This window comes from Ostrinia nubilalis, chromosome 25 (assembly GCF_963855985.1).
Source record: "Ostrinia nubilalis chromosome 25, ilOstNubi1.1, whole genome shotgun sequence".
Lineage (NCBI taxonomy): Eukaryota > Metazoa > Arthropoda > Insecta > Lepidoptera > Crambidae > Ostrinia > Ostrinia nubilalis.
The window spans coordinates 911,468-933,542 of NC_087112.1; the positions used below are offsets into that span (position 1 = coordinate 911,468).

The following is a 22,075-nucleotide window of genomic DNA, read 5'->3' on the forward strand; positions in this document are numbered from 1 at the left end:
CATATTTGGAGACTATGCCCATCTCATATCCACACTACTGTGTAGCCAAAATCTACAAGTTAACCGCTGATAAAACCCAACCAGTAAACACAGTTTTTCATAAAACTACTTTTGGGCTATTGGACCCAGAACGATCAATCCGAAAAATCTAATCAAAATTAAATAAGAGTTTAAGATGCTCAAAATCGCCATTTCTCCAGTATAAAAAGACTAATTTTCAAAAATATCTTGCAATGCACATGAACTTTAGCAGCAGGTGTAAAAATTGTAATGCATTTTGAACTCCACTTCTCTAACGTAAGGCCTGAAATCAGAATTTCTCTAACGTGATATCCTCTTCAGGTGGCAGTGGACGGAGCAACTCACGGCTTCCCGGTGATCGAAGGAGACATGTTCGCGTTCCGCGAGCCCAACGGCCGCGTCGGTTTTGGCTCTAGATACGGCGTGTTGGTGCGCTGCAGCCCCAAGCTTGAGGTATGTATTGACATTTATTATAGTTTTTAGGACTTTTTGAGGGTCTATTCCACTTTAATTACCTGGCTTTGATCACCAAGGTGATCAAAGTGGACTTCAAGCTACAATTTAGTGTCCTTTGATCACCCGATTCAGAGGTAGGTATAATTAATTTATAGGTGATCAAAGGAAACTAAAATAATAATTTAACTGGAGTCCACTTTGATCACCCAGGTCATCTTATCCATGGGTGATCAAAGGACACCAAATTGTCGCTTGGAGTGCACTTTGATCACCTGCGTGATAAAAACCAGGTAATCAAAGTGGAATAGACCTTTTTGAGCATTTATGATGATGAATTTGTCATTTGGTCGTTGTGAAGATCCTTGGGGAGGCCTTTGTCTAGCAGTAGACGTCATTTCTTTGAAACGAACGATATGATAAGTTTGCAACTAAAGGAGTTCATACTACCTTACAGTGGCAAAATGACGGTGAATCACAGCGTAACAATTCTAGAAATTTAACCATAACCATGGTCCTTTCTGTAATCGCTCTGCAAGCGAAAGGTCGTGGTTTCAAACCCCATCAGAAGCTGGTAGCAATCTTCTATGGTAAAACTTGGCAAGGATTCAATGACTATGTACGTTAATGGTTTGTACAACTTTTAGGAACATTATTTTTATTTAACCTTATTTGTTAATCTCCAGGGCTGTCTCATCGAAGTGTCCGGCTTCTACCTCGGCAAGCTGCGCGGTCTGCTCGGAGACGGCAACAACGAGCCCTTCGACGACTTCAGGCTGCCCAATGGAAAGGTAACTTATACTGTTTTATTTATATTATGGCAGTTGCTGCTCCCTATTATTATGTCTTTTCGCCATTCTAAGTGCCACTTTTTTGTGTAGATCTCAATTTGTAATTCCTTTTCCCTTTTATCACATTTATCTTTCTAAAGTTCTTTCTTTTGCTGTTAATCTATTTGCTCAAACCGACTGTTACATGTTTGTTTCCTGTATATCTTCTTTGCCATTTTGACTGGTACATGTGTTGCTTTCACTAGATCGTTTTTTCCCATTCTGACTGTTATCTGTGTCTGTAATCTCTTTTCTCACTCTGTCACACGCTATATTCAATTCTATCACATACTAGCTGACCCGGCGAACTTTGTTCCGCCTTAATGGCAATAAATAAGCAGATTTTTTTTTAATTTCGAACGGGATAAAAAGTATCCTATGTCCTTCTCCTGGCTCTAAACTACCTCCCTGACAATTTTCAGCTAAATTGGTTCAGCCGTTCTTGAGTTATAAGTGGTGTAACTAACACGACTTTCTTTTATATATATATAAGATTTCCTTTCTAATAAGGTTTTGGTAATCCCTTTTCCTATGACTTTCATGCTTTTTTTCTGCAGATTTCTTATCCCATTATGCTGTAGATTTTTCTTCCTATTCTATCTCACGTTCTATATCTTTAGGCCTCGTTTTAATTATGTTCTTCTCCCTTAGATCTCGACCTCCGAATCCGAGTTCGGCAACGCGTACCGGCTGGCGACCAGCTGCCCGCAGGTGAAGACTCCGGAGCACTCGCACCACCAGATGCACGGCGCGATGCCGCCGGCGTGCGAGCAGGTGTTTGGCGGGACCTCGCCGCTGAAACCGCTGTCGCTGTTCATGGACGTGGCTCCCTTCAGGTGTGTACTTGTGCTAAAAGGTCATCTAGGAAAACTAAGTGTCTTGTACTGCGTCTTTTTAGAAATATTGTACTAGCTAATAATTTTGTCCCTTTTCGTACCCAATTATCTTACCCGATGGAGATGGTAGGTATTTGATTCATTTAGGGTGTATACGACACCATGATTTACTACCATAATATTATGTAAGTAGATATTGAAAATTTGAGTCTACCGCAAGCGAAACTCTAACTTCAAAAACCCAAAACGAAGAAGTCATCTTTGCTTAAATATCTTCAATATACGCCCTCAAACGACCACGAGCCGGAAGACGTAGCGTGGGCAGGCCTCCCACTAGGTGGACCGACGATCTGGTGAAGGTCGCGGAAGGCGCCAGGATTCGAGTGGCTCAGGACCGGTCTTTGTGGAAATCCTTGGGGGAGGCCTTTGTCCAGCAGTGGACGTCTTTCGGCTGAATCGAACGAATGAACGAACGCCCTCAAACTGAAAATGATTTGTTTGCGTCATGGTCACGGAGTAACTGATTAATTTGTTTGTTAAAATTGCTAATTTTAATTCTTCACATCGTCTGACCTGCATGTTCTTCCATAGACAAGCGTGCGCGCACGCAGCCACCGGCGCCGACGCTCTCCAACAGGCCTGCGACCTCGCTCGCGGTTACACTGCCCTCGCTATTACTGGCTTACTGCCCGCTGTGCTCCCGTCAGTGTGCGTGCAGTGCCAGGACGCAGACAAGCCCAGGAACATCGGCGACACGTACGAGTTCAAGCTGCCTAACAAGCAGGCTGACATCGTCGTCACCGTCGAGACCACTGTGGTGAGTATCCTTAGACGATGCTGTTCACTGATTGTATTTAGTTAGTTTTGCAGGGCAATTGAATGCCGCACTTATCCTCATGGTTGGGCTATTGTGCGCGATTTGTTCATACTCCAACCACCTCAGATCCCCCCAGAAAGCAAACAACCTGTCTAGGCCACTACAGGGCTCCTGCAGCGACGCTGGTGATTGGAGAAATTGAGCCCGTTGTTCTTCTACGCTTCTGCACTCCATGAGCACGTACTGCAGTGTTTCTTCTGCCTCCTTCTCTGCAGAGTAAATGCGTTCACTTGTTAACGCCACTGGAGAGTAACATGGATCTTACGCCAACCTGGTATATGCGATAAACCACATTGACAAACCCAGGGTAGTGCCAAGAGATATAGCAAAAATACTAAGAGCAGGCATTGAAGACTTTGAGTCAACTTAATAAGCAACTGCGATGTACATCAATTTAAAATAAACTTTTAAATCGTAAGACTTAACGACATTCGAAGCTTCAGAATTCGATCTATGTAGATGTTATCATTACCTCCAGACCTTGGAAATACCAAAGAACCAACTAATATGATCGTTTTCTTGCAGAGCAACGAAAAGAACTTCAAGAGCGTGGTCATCCCCCTGGTGTCGCAGCTCGTGGACAACCTGAAGAGCAAGAAGATCGCCGACATCAAGGTGTACCTGGTCGGCATCACCTCCAAGATGCCCTACCCCATCGTATATGACACTGACCGTAAGTTTAGAACTTTGTAATAATAGGACCTTTGTTTGTATACCTCTGCGAGCTTTTTTAGAACTGCCTCAATCAATTAGTTGACTATACAGTACTGATTTAGCGCAGGTTAACCTATTTTTCTTAGTATGACGGTCGATTTTTCAGTTGTCTGATTAAATACAATTATATTGTATACAATTAGGTTGTCAATCTAGCTCTTAACTACTAACCATGTGTACTTAAGTATCTACTAATAAAACTCGATTGTCAACTGTAGTATACATATACCTAATAAATAGATTAAAAAAATATGGCTGAAGAATTACGGTTTAACTTTAAAAGACATTAGACATTATTTCTTCAGAAACCAGATTTGCCCTAAATCGAATTACAAACTAACCACAACTACTCTACTCCACAGTGAAACTGAAGAACGCCAAGGTGCAGTTCGATGACGAGAGCCGCTACCAGAAGACACCCATCATCAGCACCGGCTGCGAACAAGCCGACAAGGCCATCAAGTTCGGTGCCAACTTCATCGATACACTTAGGGCACATCTTGGTAAGAATTTAGCACTTTACTTTTTAAATTCAGTTTAGTCTTTAGTTTTATTTATTTATTTATTTTAAGGACAGCCAACACCTTATCTAATATAATAACCTTAATAATGATACATTATGTGGTGTTGCCTTACTTAAAGGCTGCCACGACATGCAAATAAGCGTACCTACTACTACTACTAAATAGAAGGCAAACATTTTTTGTTCGCTTCGGATACATAGTCAAATCTTTAGACTATTTATCCGAAACGAACAAGTCATGCAATACAGCTTTAAATTTACGAGGTGAATATGATTTAAATGTCGATGCTCCCAGAAGATGACCGTGACAGGCGGTTATAGTTTGCTTAAATCGTTCTCACAGTCAAAGAATGCATTTCAAAAGTTTTCGTAGAACGTTCTCCATACACTAATGGTGTTTTCCCGTTGTTCATCATTTGCCGCATAAAATATAAGGTGTTACTTTTTTTATTGATAATACTTTACCAACACATCTAATAAAATCATAAAAATAAGACCCAAGTGTTTTTTCAAAAAAATTCAGGTTAGTTTTCGAGTAAAACGACAAAGAATGTTTCGAAAAATATTTAAAAAAAAATCGCTCAAAGGGCGCAGTGAGTACTCGTTTACGCACTACTATCCGTTCGCGATAAGTTTGCCGCTGGCGATGTGACGTCACTCGAAGAAAAGCGTCTATAACTGTATTGAAAATATTTTTATTTTTTATTGATAAAAATTGTGTAAATAAAATTTCTAGTTTCTAATTTAACGCGGAAGATTCGGCTCGGTTCGTTGGAAAAGTCCACTATTTACCTACTTATGTGGCTAGATTTTGTTTCTCCCAGCGCGTGGTACCTATTAACATGACGTAACATCGTACATACTCACGAGTGATAATTTTTGGTAACTTAGGTTTTATGCTGCTTTTACACTATGCGGAAATTAGCCGAATCAAGTCAAAAAAACAGAGGAGTGGGGATAAAATTCACCCCACTGTTTTTTTGACTTGACTTGGCTAATTTCCGCGCAGTGTAAACGCAGCATTAGTGTAACCTATATGTGTGTGAACGTTGAATGAACGCGCGCCATTGCACGTACTCGTATGAATGAAATGAGTAAAGAAAGAGAGGCAGTGAGTGAAGACAGGATGGTCGTAAAAATAATATCTTTTTTTTTGTTAGGAAAAGTAAAAACAAAAACTAGCCTGATTTTTTTTAAAACACTTGGGTTTGATTTGTATGATTTTATTAGATGTGTTGGTAAAGTATTATCAGTTAAAAAAATAACACCTTAATAATAATTATAATAACATCATCTAAATTTCCAACTTTCTTTTAGGTCTCACAAACGTTGTCGCCGGCTACGAATCAGTCTTGCAGCTGCCTCTGCGCCCTGGTGCGATCAAACACACCATCAACGTCGTCGGCGAGAGATGCTACAGCCAGTTCTTCCTGGTAAGTTTAGATTTTTTTTTACCATTTCAATATGGCAATATCCAAGAACGAGATCAATATCATAACCAAGTACATGTTCTGTTATTGTTCAAGATTCAACTTAATCTTAATTATATCTCTTCCTCTCACAGGTCGAAGCTGTCCGCGCTGCCGTTTATGAGACCTTATTCAACGAGATAGCGTACACGCATTCTCTGGTCGCCGTTACTGACAATCTCCAGATCGGCAGCGGCAAGAACGCCGCTCAAGTTGTTGGTGAGTTGTTCTTCTATCAATTCAATTAAATTTTAGATAAACTCACTCAAGAGCAGGGTAAGCAGGATTTCAAGTCTGCCTCACGAGCCGATACGCCCGATGTAAACACACCATTTTTGTTTCTGAAGATGCTGTTTGAAATTGTATTATAAAATCTTAAGTCTAAAGTTCTAGACCATCCATAGTTGATTACTCAGCAAATGTTATACAATATTTCTACTACTCCAGGTTTCACGGAACACTCCGTCCTGATGCTGGGCGACAAGAAGTTCGGCAAGGACACCGAGACCTTGAGGTCTACCCTCGAGATTCCCAAGGACTCTTGCATCGACTTCGTTGAATCGGTAAGTTTCAATAATTCTGAATTTTTAAAATCGTGAATCGTGAATACTAAAGGCACATAATGTAAATTAGAAAGGGTCCCACACAGTTTTATATGAGTAAGAGTTTAACGCATTATCACAAATTAGAGCATTATTGTTAACACTTTGGACGCCTTCTTTGTCTTGGGGTGACCAGTGACCCCGTGTCATATTTTCTATTGTGGTTAGTTTCTCTAAGAGCTGTGTGCCCCGCCACCGCCACTTGTTATTTTTAGCAATTCTGTGGACTATATCGGTTACTTTGGTTTTCCTGTGGATTTCCTCATTTCTGATTCGATCACGCAGGGAAATTGAGCATAGCACGCTCCATTGCCCTTTATGTGATCTTGAGCCTTCTTATGAGGACTTCTGTCTTGAGACACTGTGGTGTTTCGGAAGTGAGAATATCCCATTTTTAACAACATTTAATCATATCTTGGGGTGATCATTGATCAAGTGGTATATTTAACCTATTCTTCAGTGACCCTGTGGTATATTTTCTATCATGTACAGCCATTTAATCTTCTTTCCCTCCCCAGACGGGCGGCTTCGTGTTCTCCGCGAACAACTACCAGGCGCTGGACGCGGGCAGCCAGAAGCAGTTCGTGCAATCGGCCGCGGGCGCCATCACGGCGCGCATGACACGTGACGCGCTCGCGCAGGAGTGCACGTGCGCGTACGCAGACCCCTTCCGCGCGCGCTCCGTGTGCGTCAACAAGGACAGGAAGGAGGCTGTGAGTACACTGCTACATACCTTTTTTCGTCGCGAAAATACAACTAGGGAACGCAAATCACGCGAGATTGGGTCTCAAAGCAAGATCCCGCGAGTTTATGAATAACAGTACTGCGTGATCTCGCCAATTTCGAGATCGTTCTCACGAGATCTCGCGAGAACGAGATTACAACCCGGTCGAGTTAACTGTGCACCTGGCAGCCGTGACGTTACGTCGACGCTCTGGTACGGACGGGGCGAATGGGGAAGGGCATTTACCAGAATGGGAGAGTTGCATTCCAGTAGCTCGACTGGGTTGTAGTGCTAGTGTAACTAGTAGCTATGTGGTGTTTTTTACCAAAAAACAAGGCCCTGCTCACTGTAAAACCCCATAGGGCGGTATAATTGCAAGTGATTAATCCTGTATAAAAACTGCAATTTACATTCAGAAACAAAACTATTACACAAAACAATCAAGTTGAAGATCCTGCTCAAAATTTGTGGCAGAAACTTACTGGAATGTGTTTCTTTGTTACAGGCCAGCAGACGAAAGTAGACCACCAGCTCAGACCAACGATCTGTGATCCACATCGTGCCATAGACGAGTAGCCTAGTTGCCAAAGTGTTTAGAATAAAGAGTCACTAATTTCAATCTTTCAAACTATTCATTTTAATTGATCAAGATTGACACAGTTATCGTTATTGTGAAATTTTAAAGATTTAGATCTCTTCGTTGTTTTTATTGCTCTTATTGTTTAGTGACTTTCTATTTTACATGTAAAATAATATTTAAGACCAAAATGTAGATTACACTAATGCAAACGATACACAAACTTTCCGGGACGCGTGTGTATCGCTTGCATCTCAATCATTTAAATTCGTACCATTGCAAACATTGTTGTTAACACTATTTATGTAATGCCGGATCCATCGTAAGGTATTAAGTAATCGATTTTGTATTAGAATAAAAATATGTTATTAATTTTGTGTTTTACTTTATCAATCCTACACTTCGTTGATTCTTTTAACATTTTGTTTACTTTATAAATAAATCAGCGGGTTTTAAACTTTTATGTTAACATTGGTTTCTAACACGAGTGGACTCCTACAAGGCACTATTTTGAGACCACATTACTTCAATGACAAAAAGTAACCCTAATTTAAAATTTGAGCACACTTCCTTTACCGAGTGCCAAAAACCTTAAAACATTAATTAAAAAGAACATACAAATTAATATCAAAATAAAATTTATTTAAAATATGAATAATCCTCAATCACTTTGGTTTATCACACGTCACAATAAATTCATATAAAAATATATTTTTTCATGGCACTATCAGACCTTTAAAAATACTTACATCTTATTGTATTTACGATATTACAAATTCGTTTAATGCTATTTATTACGGCATTAAGTATTGTACCTATTACTAGTAGATTACTAATCACTAGTAGTAGTTCTTCCGCACCCATCTCATGCGCGGCCCGCCGCGTTGCGACTCGATCTTGACTGAGGCGCTGGCTGCAGCTTTTACTACTTCTTGGACCTGTAAAATTAATATTTTAGCAATATTTCTAAGGAATACATCACAAAACGTTTAACAAATCGAAGATAAGGCTCTTTTTAGTGGCTTAGATGCAAATCTATGGACCCGTCTCGCTCCGTGTGAAACGGAGACATCCCGCTTAGTAGTATACGTGTTTTATTAACATTCACAGGAATCCCGGTTGTCCCGCAAAAAACCGATCCGATCTTTGAATTTAAAACATGTTCACACGACAGTCCAGTTTTGCGGGATCCTACATTCCATAAAACTGGATTGCCGTGGGAACGAGCTGTAAGAGCCCTTACACTTGCGACTCTAGAACATAAACGTTAATAAAAAATAACTTACACTTAACATAAGATTCTGCGCGTTTCCAACCAACATTATCATGTCTTCTTGGTCTTCTTTCAAATCTGTCAATAAAAAAAAAACAATTAAATATACCGGACACAACATTTTTGTCTAATTAAATAAACTATTTAGCGCCATCTATATACATAATAAGAAACTATTTGTAAGGCGCCATCTATGGTTCTTCTTCTTCTTCAAACTCCTATAAACTTCGAGACAAGCTAGTTTATACATTAAACTATAGATGGCGCTACATCTACGCGTGCTGGTTTATCGATGCGGTCCGCCGCCATTGTAACTATTGCACTGTACCACCTACCTACATACAGAGTGATTTTTGTATCAGTATCCAAATTTTCAGGATCGACTCAGAATCAGTAACTTAATTGATTTACGTAAAGAAAACAAAACTTTTTTCTCCATATTTAATTCATCCGCTGTGCGTGGTTTCCAAATTGACTCACGTGGAAAATTTGCTTCGTTCATGGAAAAATACGTACACACAGTTAACTGCAAAACACAATTAAAAATAATTACGATAAAGTTGTATTGTCAAAATGTTCTAACGAGCTTATTAAAAAAATTTGGATACTGATAACAAAGTCACCCTGTATAAGTCTACGAGTTAAAAAACATAGTCTTAAAAATATTGAAGTATCATACCTTGATGTCCAAGCGACGATCCTTTGACTGTAGCCAACATTTTCAGTTGGCCACTGATGGTAGGGATTCTCTCGCAGACTTGAAGAAGATTCTGAGGTAACACAAAATTACAATTACAATTTGATTCAAAACTAAGTAAATTATTTCTTTAAAATTGTCACGATATTATTATAACGGCCACGATTTAAACATCACAGATTCGAAAAATAATAAATGTAGGTACAGTCGACAAAAAATAGACTACAACAGACTGTTTTCATTACAAATCATTCTTATTTGCATTACTAAAATTGCCACGTACTGTTTGCGTTTGAATTTTCGAATTTGTTCATCTGGCTGTATTTAGGATGTCGAACCATTGAGAAGGAGTTACAGTTAAGATAATAGATTTCTGGAAATATACTTACAGTTTTTATCCTAACGTCCGTGCACTCGTTTGCGAGTTTTCTCGCCAGCTCCGCTACCTCGTGGGATTCCATCACGATCGCTTTAGACGTTGAGAGCACTTCACGTTTCCTGTCTGTAAAACGAAATCACATTTCAGAAGCAATAGTAAGTAAACTTATCATAAATAAGTGCAGACATAATGCAAGTCTTACTAAACATAGATATTAGCATAGCTGGGCATTAACTCGTTAATCCGTTAATCGTTAATTAACGAAGTTAACATTTCTATTAACGGATTAACTTTTAAGTTAACTTTAAAAAATGTTAACGGACTCGTTAACTTCCGTTAAATTATCCTAAGTCCGTTAATCCGTTAATCCAGTACATACTATTTACCAAAAGCACGCTGAAAATCTCTAGAAAAACGCGTTCTGACAAGTACGTTCGGGCTTCCAGAACTTCCTGAACCCAAGAAAAACAATTTTTGTAACCAGATCACTAACGACACTTGTTAGTATGTGTGGACAACTTGCAACTGAATTTAAGACCAGTTTTCCTCAACCGATTGAGCTGAAATTTGGTATACTTATGTAAGTACGATGACAATGCAATGTTATGGTACCATTGAGCTGGTCTAATGATGGAGTCATGAGGTGGCCATAGGAACTCCTAAATGAAACGGCGCCATCGCATCGAATTTGGGGTCGTTGGATTTGTCTTTTCAAGCACTTTAGTACTAGATGATGGAGTCAGCAGGTGGCCATAGGAATTCCTAAACGAAAGGGTGGAAACTTATCGAGTTTGGGTTTGCTGGATTTGTCTTTTCAACTTCGAAAACTTTTTTAAAAACAAGCTTTTATTCTGAAATTCAGTTTAACTAAAACGAAAAAAATTATTGTACTTATGCAAGGTTCAAATAATTTCGAAAGCTTGTAGCTCAAACAAAAAAACCAGCCAAGTGCGTGTCGGACTCACGCACAAAGGGTTCCGTACCATTGATTTATGAAATTAAAATCATTATTTTTTATTTAAGTTATTAGTGTGAAAGATTACGCGGTAATATATTGTGTACGGTATGTACTTTCTTTATATATTATTTGTGATTGTTACTTGTTGTGTATGCCTAATAATAAATAAATAAATAAGCGGTTTACGATTTACGAGGTATTAAAAAAAAATTACTTACTAGATCTCGTTCAAAACAATTTTCGTTGGTAGTTTTTATAGTAATGTACATCATATGTTTTTTTTTAGATTTTTCATTATCTTATTTTAGAAGTTAGAGGGGGGGGGGGCAACTTTTTTCCACTTTGGAAGCGTCTGTCACGCAAACTATTCGGTTTAAAAAAAAGTATTTTAGAAACCTCGATATCATTTTTGAAGACCTATCCATAGATACCCCACACATATGTGTTTAATGAAAAAAAATTTTTTTGAGTTTTAGTTCTAAGTATGGGGAGCCCCCAATATTTATTATTATTTTTGCATCAAAATCTTAATGCGGTTCACAGAATACATCTACTTACCAAGTTTCAACAGTATAGCTCTTATTGTTTCGGAAAAAAATGGCTGTGACATACGGACGCACAGAAAGACAGACATGACGAATCTATAAGGGTTCCGTTTTTTGCCATTTGGCTACGGAACCCTAAAAGTTATTTTTATGAAAGATTACGCGGTAATAAGCGGTTTACGATTTACGAGGTATTAAAAAAAACTACTTACTAGATCTCGTTCAAAACAATTTTCTTTGGTGTAGTTTTTATAGGTTACTATAAAACGTTAAACGTTTACGTTACGTACGTACGTACTGTACGTTAGTTTAGTACATCATATGTTTTTTTTTAGATTTTTCATTTTCTTATTTTAGAAGTTAGAGGGGGGGGGCAACTTTTTTCCACTTTGGAAGCGTCTGTCACGCAAACTATTCGATTTAGAAAAAAAATATATTAGAAAATATAATTTTTGAAGACCTATCCATAGTACCCGTATGTTAAAAATTTTTGAGTTCAATTCTAACTTCTAAGTATATGGGAGCCCCCAATATTTATTATATTTTTTTTATTTTTGCATCAAAATCTTAATGCGGTTCACAGAATACATCTAGTACCTACCTACCAAGTTTCAACAGTATACTTAGCTCTTATAGTTTCGGAAAAAAATGGCTGTGACATACAGACGGACAGACAGACATGACGAATCTATAAGGATTCCGTTTTTTGCCATTTGGCTACGGAACCCTAAAAAAGAGGAATAAATTCCATGCGCGATACAAGCTTTCGAAATTATTTGAACCTTGCATACAATTATTTTTTTCCTTTTAGTATCATGTGTTAACGGATTAACGATTAACGTTAACTTGCGTTAAATCTTGTGAAATGTAACGTTTTAACGATTAACGAAGTTAATTTTTTTATTAACGTTTTAACGATTAACGAAGTTAACTATTTGATTAACGGTGCCCAGCTATGGATATTAGTAAAGTACAACGTAATTTATGGGCGATGTTGGGACCGTTTACTAAAGAATCAAAAGGCATATCGATTGAATCATTAAGAAACAATGAACATCCAAATTAATGAAACTTACAACCTGACCAGGAACATAAAAACCCTGGCATAGAGGCGCGTCAATTGCATTTGATAGTGCAACACTGAGTACAGTCGTACCTGTTTTAAATTAATAGGCTAACTTTATGTATCAGGATTCAGGATTACGGGCTAATTTGATATTTTCATAAATTAACGAAAAAATATTATTATAGGTAACCTGGTTTAAATAAATTAAATGAAAACATCAATCGAGCTAGTAGGATTTATTTTATTATTCATCAATAATCAAATTCAGAACTTGAATATTCAACTGCAATGAACGCTTAAAACTCGGTACTTCTTTCCCAATTCCATAAAATTAAACACTTAGAAAGCATTGAGTTATAATGTACTACGTACTAGAGAAGACATGTCAACTAGACTGTTTCTGGCACGCAAACAGGTCCATGGACCGAAATTCAATTAGTATGTGCTCAGCGGTTGCTGTGACAACACGCTTGAGTGCAGTTTTGTTTTTTGAAATATGCCATCCTATAGATGAAAATACTGTTCAAATAACTCCAGATACATATTAAGTAAAAATCAAGGAATGACTTTTAACCATTAAGTTGTACATTTATGCACTTTAAAACACTAATTTAATTTTAATTTGTTAATTACAAGGCGTCACCGCGGCGGCAGCCATTTTACGAAAATTTCAAAGAATAAAAATCGCAGACTTGACACTGACGCATAAATGAGTATACGAAAGGAAGGTTAAATACAGCAATAAAAAGATTTTTTTAAAGATTTTTATCACTTTGTATTGCACAAATTACTAATAGTCCCGTCCAGCCCCTTGTGTTAAGCTAAATAAGCTTGGGTTACGAGTGGGCTCACACAATAGTCGTGCGGCATCATGGATCAAACTTGTTTGAATCTCACTGCTGTTGTTCGTATGGGACTGGTTAGTTAGTAAATCACCCTAATTATTGACACCTAGCTCACGAGATAGGCTAAAATTATAATAATTGTACAGTGTGTCTGGTCACCAGTGTCCGACCCGTTAGGGCGCAGTAATATGATCAATTTAATCGACAAATCCAGTATTAAAAAATTACAGCTATTTTAATTTTTTTAGTTTCTGAGTCCGCATGGATTCATTTATTTACCAAATCTACCGATGTACAGGACCTATGAGTATAAAAGTGATTCGTTCGACAGCTGAAAAAGTAAGCAATACGTTGTCATCAAAAGCTTCCATTTAAATTTCTTAGAAACACTTGAACGTAAAAAAAATGATGCTTCTTTTTAGATTTTTCAATGTTACAAAAAACTAGAAAGTTTTACATTTTTAGATGCACTAAGTCATTACCTAAAAACTGTTATACCTTGGCTTTAAATCAACTAGTCTAGGTGCTAGCTACACAGGAGATGCAGCGGTGAAAAGGAGAGGTGGGAATAGTCCGGTACCTTCTACCTCACAGCTATTATACGTGTACTCAACCACTGAGATAGTTAACAATAGAGACAATAAAATAACTGAAAGTTTCTGACTTTCAGTTATTTTATTGGTTCTGGAATGAAGGCGTGGGTCATCCCTAGCTTTGTTCCTACCGTGACGAGTGGGAATTTTTCTAAAATCCCAAGATGGACTGACTGAAGATAGCAGGAAGACGCTGGGTGCAGGCCACTATCAACTGGGCGATGTGGAAATCATTAGAGGAGGCCTTTGTTCAGCAGTGGACGTCCAGTAGCTAAAATGAGGATGACGATGTTTCCTTACAGTATCCAATTCAATAGGCAGAAACTAAACGTAAACGAAGTGTCGCCTCTGTAATGGTATCATTATCTATAACTCATAATATTTCGTGCGATGTTGGATGACAGTTTTAAACTAGAGATGGGTAATTTTTTTATCGAATTAGAAAATACCAGTTAACGATTCTCATGGCGATTATCGATTACATTAGATTTTAATCGGGAAGAAAAATAATTAATGGCTTAAGCATCAGTATGAAGCCCATACGCACTTGTAGCACAAGTAACACGATTAGCCTCAGTCCCCTCACTTGTGAATTCGGAATCGCCAGTTGTAATTTTAAAATCGCATCACAGAGTGAAGTAACTAACACCAAAAAACGGCAGAGCGAAGTGATTTCGAATGTTTCAACTGCTACGTTTTGTCACTTGTCTAGGAGGGCTAATTTTAGTCTAAGGGAGGGGAGCTTAGATTACATTACAGGAAACGCACAATATAATAAAAGAAAATAATGTAAGTAGCTGAACCTTTTTGCTATTGAGAACCATGAAAATTTAACACAATTTAGCCGATTTGTTTATTTTCACAATCGATTCACAATGTCTATGATGAGGCGACCGCAGGAACGTCACTATTCGTGCAATCCTATCAATGAAGTACGACATTTTCTGGTGCAGATTTTATAGCCATAAATTATGAAACTTGATAGTCATGGATTTGACTGACAGCTGTCCGTCAAATTCCCGCCCCGCACCCCGCACTGTACATATTTTGTTCGCGATGTCTGTTCTATACGTAGTAATATTACTTCAATGTTAGAAAGTGACAAACAACTTTAAAATAGGTAGTTGAAACAAACAACAGCTAATTTTCATAGTGGACTGTACTATAAGATAAACATGTCAGTCAATTTGACACCCTTGTCGGAAAATTATTCAATGAAAATATTGTCCGAACCCTTAGTATTTATCTTCGACAAATACTTTAACACATTGTGAACCACTTTTCTTTCACGACTATAAAAAGATTTTAGCAATTTAATTCACAAAATCAATTGCGTGCATTTAAAATAATGTTGTTTACACTTTGACAGCAATAGACTGACATGCAAGGTGACATGTCAATGAAGTTTTTAGTTACTGTTGCCATTAAAATAAATTAGTACCATTAGTTTTCCGCAACATGGCGAGGGTTTTTATGTTCCTGGTCGGGCTATATACATACAATACGAGGGTGGTCTGAAAAGTTTCCGACCTAACATAGATACAAGATTTTTTTTCTTAAAATTTATTTTTATTTTTCTACGTAGTCTCATCTACAGTAATTAGTCATCGCCAAAACTCGGATTTATTGCGCCTAAACTGCGCCAACAGAGCATTGGAAATGTTCATTCGAACACGTCGTTGGTCTGACGTTAGCAAACGCGGCACCCAACGCGCGGACAGCTTTCTCATGCCTAAATCTTGATTTAATATGTGACAAACACGTTCTTTGGACATTTTCATTGCCTCTGCTATCTCTCTCACTTTAATTCGGCGGTCGTCTAACACCATTTGGTGAACTTTAGCGATGTTATCGTCAGTAGTTACAGTTTTTGGACGTCCCGAACGTTCATCATCTCCCAAGCTCTTACGGCCACGTTTAAATTCGGCTGCCCAAAATTTTACTGTGGTAAATGACGGTGAAGAGTCCCCGTACACAGAATCTAACTCATCTTTGATTTGCGTAGGGGTATTCCCTTTCAAAAACAAATATTTTATGACAGCTCGATACTCGATTTTTTCCATTTTCACAAAAATACTCACATCGACTCACTCAAACGACTTTCAAATAAAAACCGCGCGTCAAAAATGGCTGAAATTTTGAAGTGTTGCTGTCAAAAGATGCACAATTACATTCCCTGACTTTAATTGATGTGTGCTGCCATCTTCACGTTGAGGTCGGAAACTTTTCAGACCACCCTCGTATATCGAAAAACTGATTGAAACACTGGCTGAAAACATTAAATTTTCCGATAGATCCAGTTAATTCTGTAATTTAATATTGGTACCGTTGGATAGAGCTTGTGAAGCACTATCAGGATTAGTAACCATTTTTTCGATATCTTGTACAGTTTAGAAATAATCGAATGAGATCACTTATCGTTTCCACCCTGTATGTCAAAGCAAGTAGAAGCTTACCGGTGTTCATGTAATCAGAGAGCTTGGCCATGAGCACGGCCATGCGCTTGGCCACGGCCACGATGTCGTTGTCGCGCGCCGACCAGCCGCGCACCGCCGAGTGCAAGTCGCGAGCCGCCGCCTGGGGAAGAACATCTAGTCAGCGCCAATATACCCGGCAATTTGCAAGAAAAGTGTAACAAAGAAAATATGTTTTATAGGTTTTCAACCTAATTGTAACTTCATTGAAGTTCAAAATATAGTGGCATCAATTCTGCAACTACGCGGTCATAACAGCGTTTACCTGGTAACAGGTTCATCCAGTGTCTAAGTAGCTCGGAAGAACAGTCGCCCGGCAAGCGAAAGGTACAATTCCCGCCTTAGGCAGTTCGATTTTTTTCAAGTTGTTTATTTAAAATTTAATTTATTTAAAACTTAATGTGACTCAAACTGATCCAAACTGTAAAAGGTGAACTCTCCACTTTGCAATCCATCAGATTTAACAAAAAAACTAAAGACAAACAGTCTATCTTATCATTTACTTGCCAAAAATGCCAGTTTATATTGTTTAACTTACGAATATAGGCTGATCCGCTCCTTGCTGTTTGTTGAAGATCATTTCACCTCCTAAAACGGATTCCACTTCGCCTGTCGTACGTAGAATCTGTTTAAAAGAGAACAGGAAATTATTACCATGATAAACTACAGCTCTGGATATCTTCAGTTGCCAATGACACAATGTAAGATGCAGAATATGCTTTACTTTTACTTTTTTCACAGAACCCTATTAATCGAAGATACCTTTTGGAAAAACAATTGCAATAATGTATTTACAAATATTAAATAACCAAATAAATATCTAAAACTCATTAGATGAAAACAGAATAATCTACATCGACGATGTTATAGTGAAATCATGATATTATAGTGATCATACCTCAGCAGTAGTAACTTTCCAATCTGGAACGCGGCTAGCGCGCGCGTTTGGAGGCGGTACCGTCGCTTTTAACTTTTCTTTGGCTTCTTTCAGTAACTTCTGTAGTTCAGGGTCTTTCCGGACGTCGTTGGACGACATACTGACGTTGATGACCCGGTTGGCTAACCTGTTTGAAAACGATTTATTATAGTATTCCGAGACTTGATTATAAAGTTAAACGATTAATTATTGTATTAGAAATGAATTCGAAAGAGTTTTCGTAGTGATTTACGATAAGGCTGGCTAGAAAAAAAGGCAGTATATATATTGGAAAATTTGGACATGAGTTCTAAACACTTATAGTCAGGCTCTATGGCTATATAAACACATACGAATAGCGAAAATGACAGTAATAAATACTACGAACTTAGTTATAGCTGTAGAAGCATAGGCACACTTTTGTGGGTCGTCCTCCTGGGCAGTGTCCTCTCGCAACCGCTGCATAGTCTCTCCTGAAAATCATATAACTTATTGAATGCTTTAATGACCAGACCTTACGTTGTTTACTAGAGGATACATAGATGCACTTTATTGCACACCACACAAAACTTACAAATGAAAGAAATGATTTTTTTTATCTATCTAATGGTCACGCGTGAATTTCAATACTTCCTGTTTTCTTTAACCATCGAAAAGGGGTTTACAAAATGCACTAAATTGAAAAATCAAAAGGCTCAGAAGTTTTCAATCTACAAATTAGAAGTGGAATTGTGTAAAGCAATTGTAATCATTTGACAGTTCATAACGTATGATAAAGTCAGTTAAACAAAGCGTTTGACAGAATAATCGTACGTTATAAACTGTCAAATGATTACTATTGCTTTACACAATTCCACTTCTGAAAACGAAAGGATTATAAGCAAATTACTTTACCTGCAGTCTGTACGAAGTCCATAGGATCCACGGCCTGGTCGCACAAATTCCGCATGTTGGCCAAAGACTCCGCGTACTCAGCTAACAGCTTTTGGTAGTGCTCTATGGCCGCCTGCAACAAAATCAATAAATTGTAATTATGTTTATCACGCATAGGATAATATCACACAGTTATTTTTAACTTAGATATTTATGTTATTGATTTATATCACATATTTTACCTTGTCATCTGGAGACATAACCCTCTGTTGCGCAGCTTTGACCAGCATTGGAGCGAGCAGTTCCGTCTGAAATAATTAAAATTATTAATTAAATACTAGGGGACAGGTATTCTTATATCTATGTATTTTAAATTATCAAAGGTAAGGCGGAGGAAAATGCCGAAAGGCATTAAGCATTATGTACAATGTTTTATGTGCATTTAAGTTTAAATAAGGCGTCGATCTTCATAAATAACGGTGGAATATACTCGTATATAGCCAGCGATATACGAAGGTTTCGTGTACTTATTTTAATGTGTATACTATGTATAATTTATATTACAATTTCACAAGGCACCACCACCACAGTGTATAACTTTATGTATGGAAGACAGGAAAAGCTAGCCTAGGATACGTTAGTGGAAATTTTGTCATTAAATAAAATATTCTATTAGTATCTGACCTGGTTCTGGGGTAGAAACCGCGTGCCAGAAACCGCAGCGTGAGACGTCTACCCACGAGGTGGACCGACGACACAAAGGTAGCAATAAGGCGCTGGATGCAGGCCGCTACCAACCAGTCAGCATGGAAAGCATTGGGGGAGGCCTACGAGTATGTTCAGCAGTGGACGTCCTGTGGCTGAAATGATGATGATGATGATGAGGATCTGACCTGGTCGCTGCACTGGATCAGGTCCTCAGCTCGCTGCGAGCCATCACTCCCGGCGCCGACCACCAGTCGCGCCGTCCTGGCCACGGTAGCTCTGCACGGTATGTCCAAGATCCTGGATATATTTCTCTACTGGTGGACCCTGCTAGTATCTGACCTGGTCGCTGCATTGGATCAGGTCCTCAACTCGCTGCGAGCCAGCACCAGTCGCGCCGTTCTGGCCACGGTAGCTCTGCTCTCCTGCGCTCCAGGATCCTGGAAGCAGGATCCTTGCTATCCTGCACTCCTGGTGGATCCTGTTAGTATCTGACCTGATCGCTGCATTGGATCAGGTCCTCAGCCCGCTGCGGGCCTTCACTATCAGCACCGACCACCAGTCGCGCCGTCCTGGCCACGGTAGCTCTGTTCTCCTGCGCTCCAGGATCCTGGACGTAGGAACTCTATACCTTACGCTCTTGAAGGACCCTACAAGCATCTGACCTGGTCACTGCATTGGAGCTGGTCTTCAGCTCGCTGCGGGCCACCACTGAGAGGCCGTCCTGGCCACGGTAGCTTTGCTCTAATGCGCTCCAGGATCCTGGACGTAGGAGCTCTATATCTTACGCTTCTAAAGGACCCTGCTAGTATCTGACCTGGTCGCTGCATTGGATCAGGTCTTCAGCTCGCTGCGAGCCATCACTCCCGGCGCCAAACACCAGTAGGTCCAGGATCCTGGACGTAGGAACTCTATATCTTACGCTCCTGAAGGACCTTGCTAGTATCTGACCTGGTCGCTGCATTGGATCAGGTCTTCAGCTCGCTGCGAGCCAGCACCAGTCCTGGCCGTGGTAGCTCTGCTCTCCTGCGCTCCAGGATCCTGGACGCAGGATCCTTGCTATCCTGCACTCTTGGTGGATCCTATTAGTATCTGACCTGGTCGCTGCACTGGATCAGGTCCTCAGCCCGCTGCGGGCCGCCGCTGCCGGCGCCGGCCGCGATACGCGCGGTCTTGGAGACGCGCGCCAGGTGAGCCAGTAGTTCGGCTATCTTGCGCTCTAGAAGGACCCTGCTAGTGTCTGACCTGGTCGCTAGATCTTCACTGGTTGGGTTTCATTGAAGGTTAAGCTGCAGATCCTGGCTACACAGGAGTTGCAGTCCTTCAGTGTGGTGGGATACACTGCACTGGATATGGTCCTCGGCTCGCTGCGGACCACTGCTCTCCTGCGCTGCAGAAGGACCTTGCCAGTAACTAACCTGGTCACCGCATTGGAGCAGATTCTCGGCGCCATTCTTTGACATGGGAGATTTTACTATCCTACGCTCCTGGACCCTGGACGCAGGAGCTCAGTGTCCTGCACTCCTGAAGGTCCCTGCTAGTATCTGACCTGGTCGCTGCATTGAATCAGGTCCTCGGCTCGCTGCGAGCCAGCACCAGTCGCGCCGTCGTAGCTCTGTTCTGTTCTCCTGCGCTCCAGGATCCTGGACGCAGGATCCCTGCTATCTTGCATTCCTGAAGGACCCTGTTAGTATCTGACCTGATCGCTGCATTGGATCAGGTCCTCAGCTCGCTGCGAGCCATCACTCCCGGCGCCAACCACCAGTAGGTCCAGGATCCTGGAGAGCAGGAGCTCTGCTATCTTTCTCTCCTGGTGGATCCTGTTAGTATCTGACCTGGTCGCTGCATTGGATCAGGTCCTCGGCTCGCTGCGAGCCAGCACCAGTCCTGGCCGAGGTAGCTCTGTTCTACAGGATCCCTGCTATCCTACACTCCTGGAGGACCCTGTTAGTATCTGACCTGGTCGCTGCACTGGATCAGGTCTTCAGCCCGCTGCGGGCCTTCACTCCCAGCACCGACCACCAGTCGCGCCGTCCTGCCCACGGTAGCTCTGCTCTCCTGCGCTCCAGGATCCTGGACGCAGGATCCTTGCTATCCTGCACTCCTGGAGGACCCTGTTAGTATCTGACCTGGTCGCTGCACTGGATCAGGTCTTCAGCTCGCTGCGAGCCATCACTCCCGGCGCCAACCACCAGTTGGTCCAGGATCCTGGAGAGCAGGAGCTCTGCTATCTTTCTCTCCTGGTGGACCCTGCTAGTATCTGACCTGGTCGCTGCATTGAATAAGGTCCTCGGCTCGCTGCGAGCCAGCACCAGTCCTGGCCGTGGTAGCTCTGCTGCACTCTTGAAGGACCCTGTTAGTATCTGACCTGGTCGCTGCATTGGATCAGGTCTTCAGCCCGCTGCGAGCCAACACCAGTCGCGCCGTCCTGGCCATGGTAGCTCTGTTCTCCTGCGCTCCAGGATCCTGGACGTAGGAACTCTATATCTTACGCTCTTGAAAGACCCTGCTGGTACCTGACCTGGTCGCTGCACTGGATCAGGTCCTCAGCTCGCTGCGAGCCATTACTCCCGGCGCCAACCACCAGTAGGTCCAGGATCCTGGAGAGCAGGAGCTCTGCTATCTTTCTCTCCTGGTGGATCCTGCTAGTATCTGACCTGGTCGCTAAACCTTCACTGGTTGGGTTTAATTGAAGGCCAAGCTGCAGATCCTGACTACACAGGAGTTGCAGTGGGTCAGTGTGGTGGGATACACTGCACTGGATATGGTCCTCGGCTCGCTACTGAGCTCTGCTGTTGCGCTGCAGAAGGACCTTGCTAGTAACTGACCTGGTCACCGCATTGGAGCAGATTCTCGGCGCCATTCTTTGACACAGGAGATATTACTATCCTGCGCTCCAGGACCCTGGAAGCAAGAGCTCAGTCATCAGCGCTACTACCTTGCTAGTAACTGACCTGGTCCTTAGGAGCAGATCCTCGGCGCCATTCTTTGACACGGGAGCTATTACTATCCTTCGCTCCTGAACCTTCAACGCAGGAGACTGAGCTCCTGCGGTACAACAGGCGAGTTTAATTCCATGTGGCATTCTCTTCCAGCTAACCAGAAAATTAGGCAAAACAGGTATC

General features: G+C 40.7%; 2 protein-coding genes across 3 annotated transcripts in view; one reads left to right on the forward strand and one right to left on the reverse strand.

Annotated features, from left to right (window-relative positions):
- LOC135084129 (apolipophorins) overlaps window positions 1-7,998 on the forward strand; it is a 45,438-nt gene extending 37,440 nt beyond the window's left edge. For both annotated transcript variants that reach the window (XM_063978873.1, XM_063978874.1), the window contains exons 48-58: window positions 343-474; window positions 1,161-1,265; window positions 1,956-2,140; window positions 2,732-2,957; window positions 3,543-3,690; window positions 4,094-4,234; window positions 5,572-5,687; window positions 5,819-5,942; window positions 6,171-6,286; window positions 6,844-7,038; window positions 7,555-7,998. In XM_063978873.1, coding sequence (XP_063834943.1) covers window positions 343-474; window positions 1,161-1,265; window positions 1,956-2,140; window positions 2,732-2,957; window positions 3,543-3,690; window positions 4,094-4,234; window positions 5,572-5,687; window positions 5,819-5,942; window positions 6,171-6,286; window positions 6,844-7,038; window positions 7,555-7,572 — 1,506 coding nt within the window. In that variant the 3' untranslated portion in view covers window positions 7,573-7,998. The remainder of the gene's footprint in view (window positions 1-342; window positions 475-1,160; window positions 1,266-1,955; window positions 2,141-2,731; window positions 2,958-3,542; window positions 3,691-4,093; window positions 4,235-5,571; window positions 5,688-5,818; window positions 5,943-6,170; window positions 6,287-6,843; window positions 7,039-7,554) is intronic.
- A 249-nt stretch (window positions 7,999-8,247) lies between these two features.
- On the reverse strand, window positions 8,248-20,622 carry LOC135084049 (vinculin-like). Its single transcript, XM_063978792.1, has 12 exons — window positions 20,500-20,622; window positions 20,048-20,167; window positions 18,488-18,553; window positions 18,267-18,378; window positions 17,761-17,845; window positions 17,355-17,520; window positions 16,995-17,081; window positions 16,439-16,559; window positions 9,986-10,098; window positions 9,579-9,669; window positions 8,913-8,977; window positions 8,248-8,564 (listed from the first exon to the last, which is right to left on the reverse strand). Exons 1-12 carry the CDS (start codon window positions 20,620-20,622, stop codon window positions 8,466-8,468), a joined length of 1,248 nt encoding a protein of 415 aa, XP_063834862.1. The 3' UTR covers window positions 8,248-8,465.
- Between the last annotated feature and the right edge of the window lie 1,453 nt (window positions 20,623-22,075).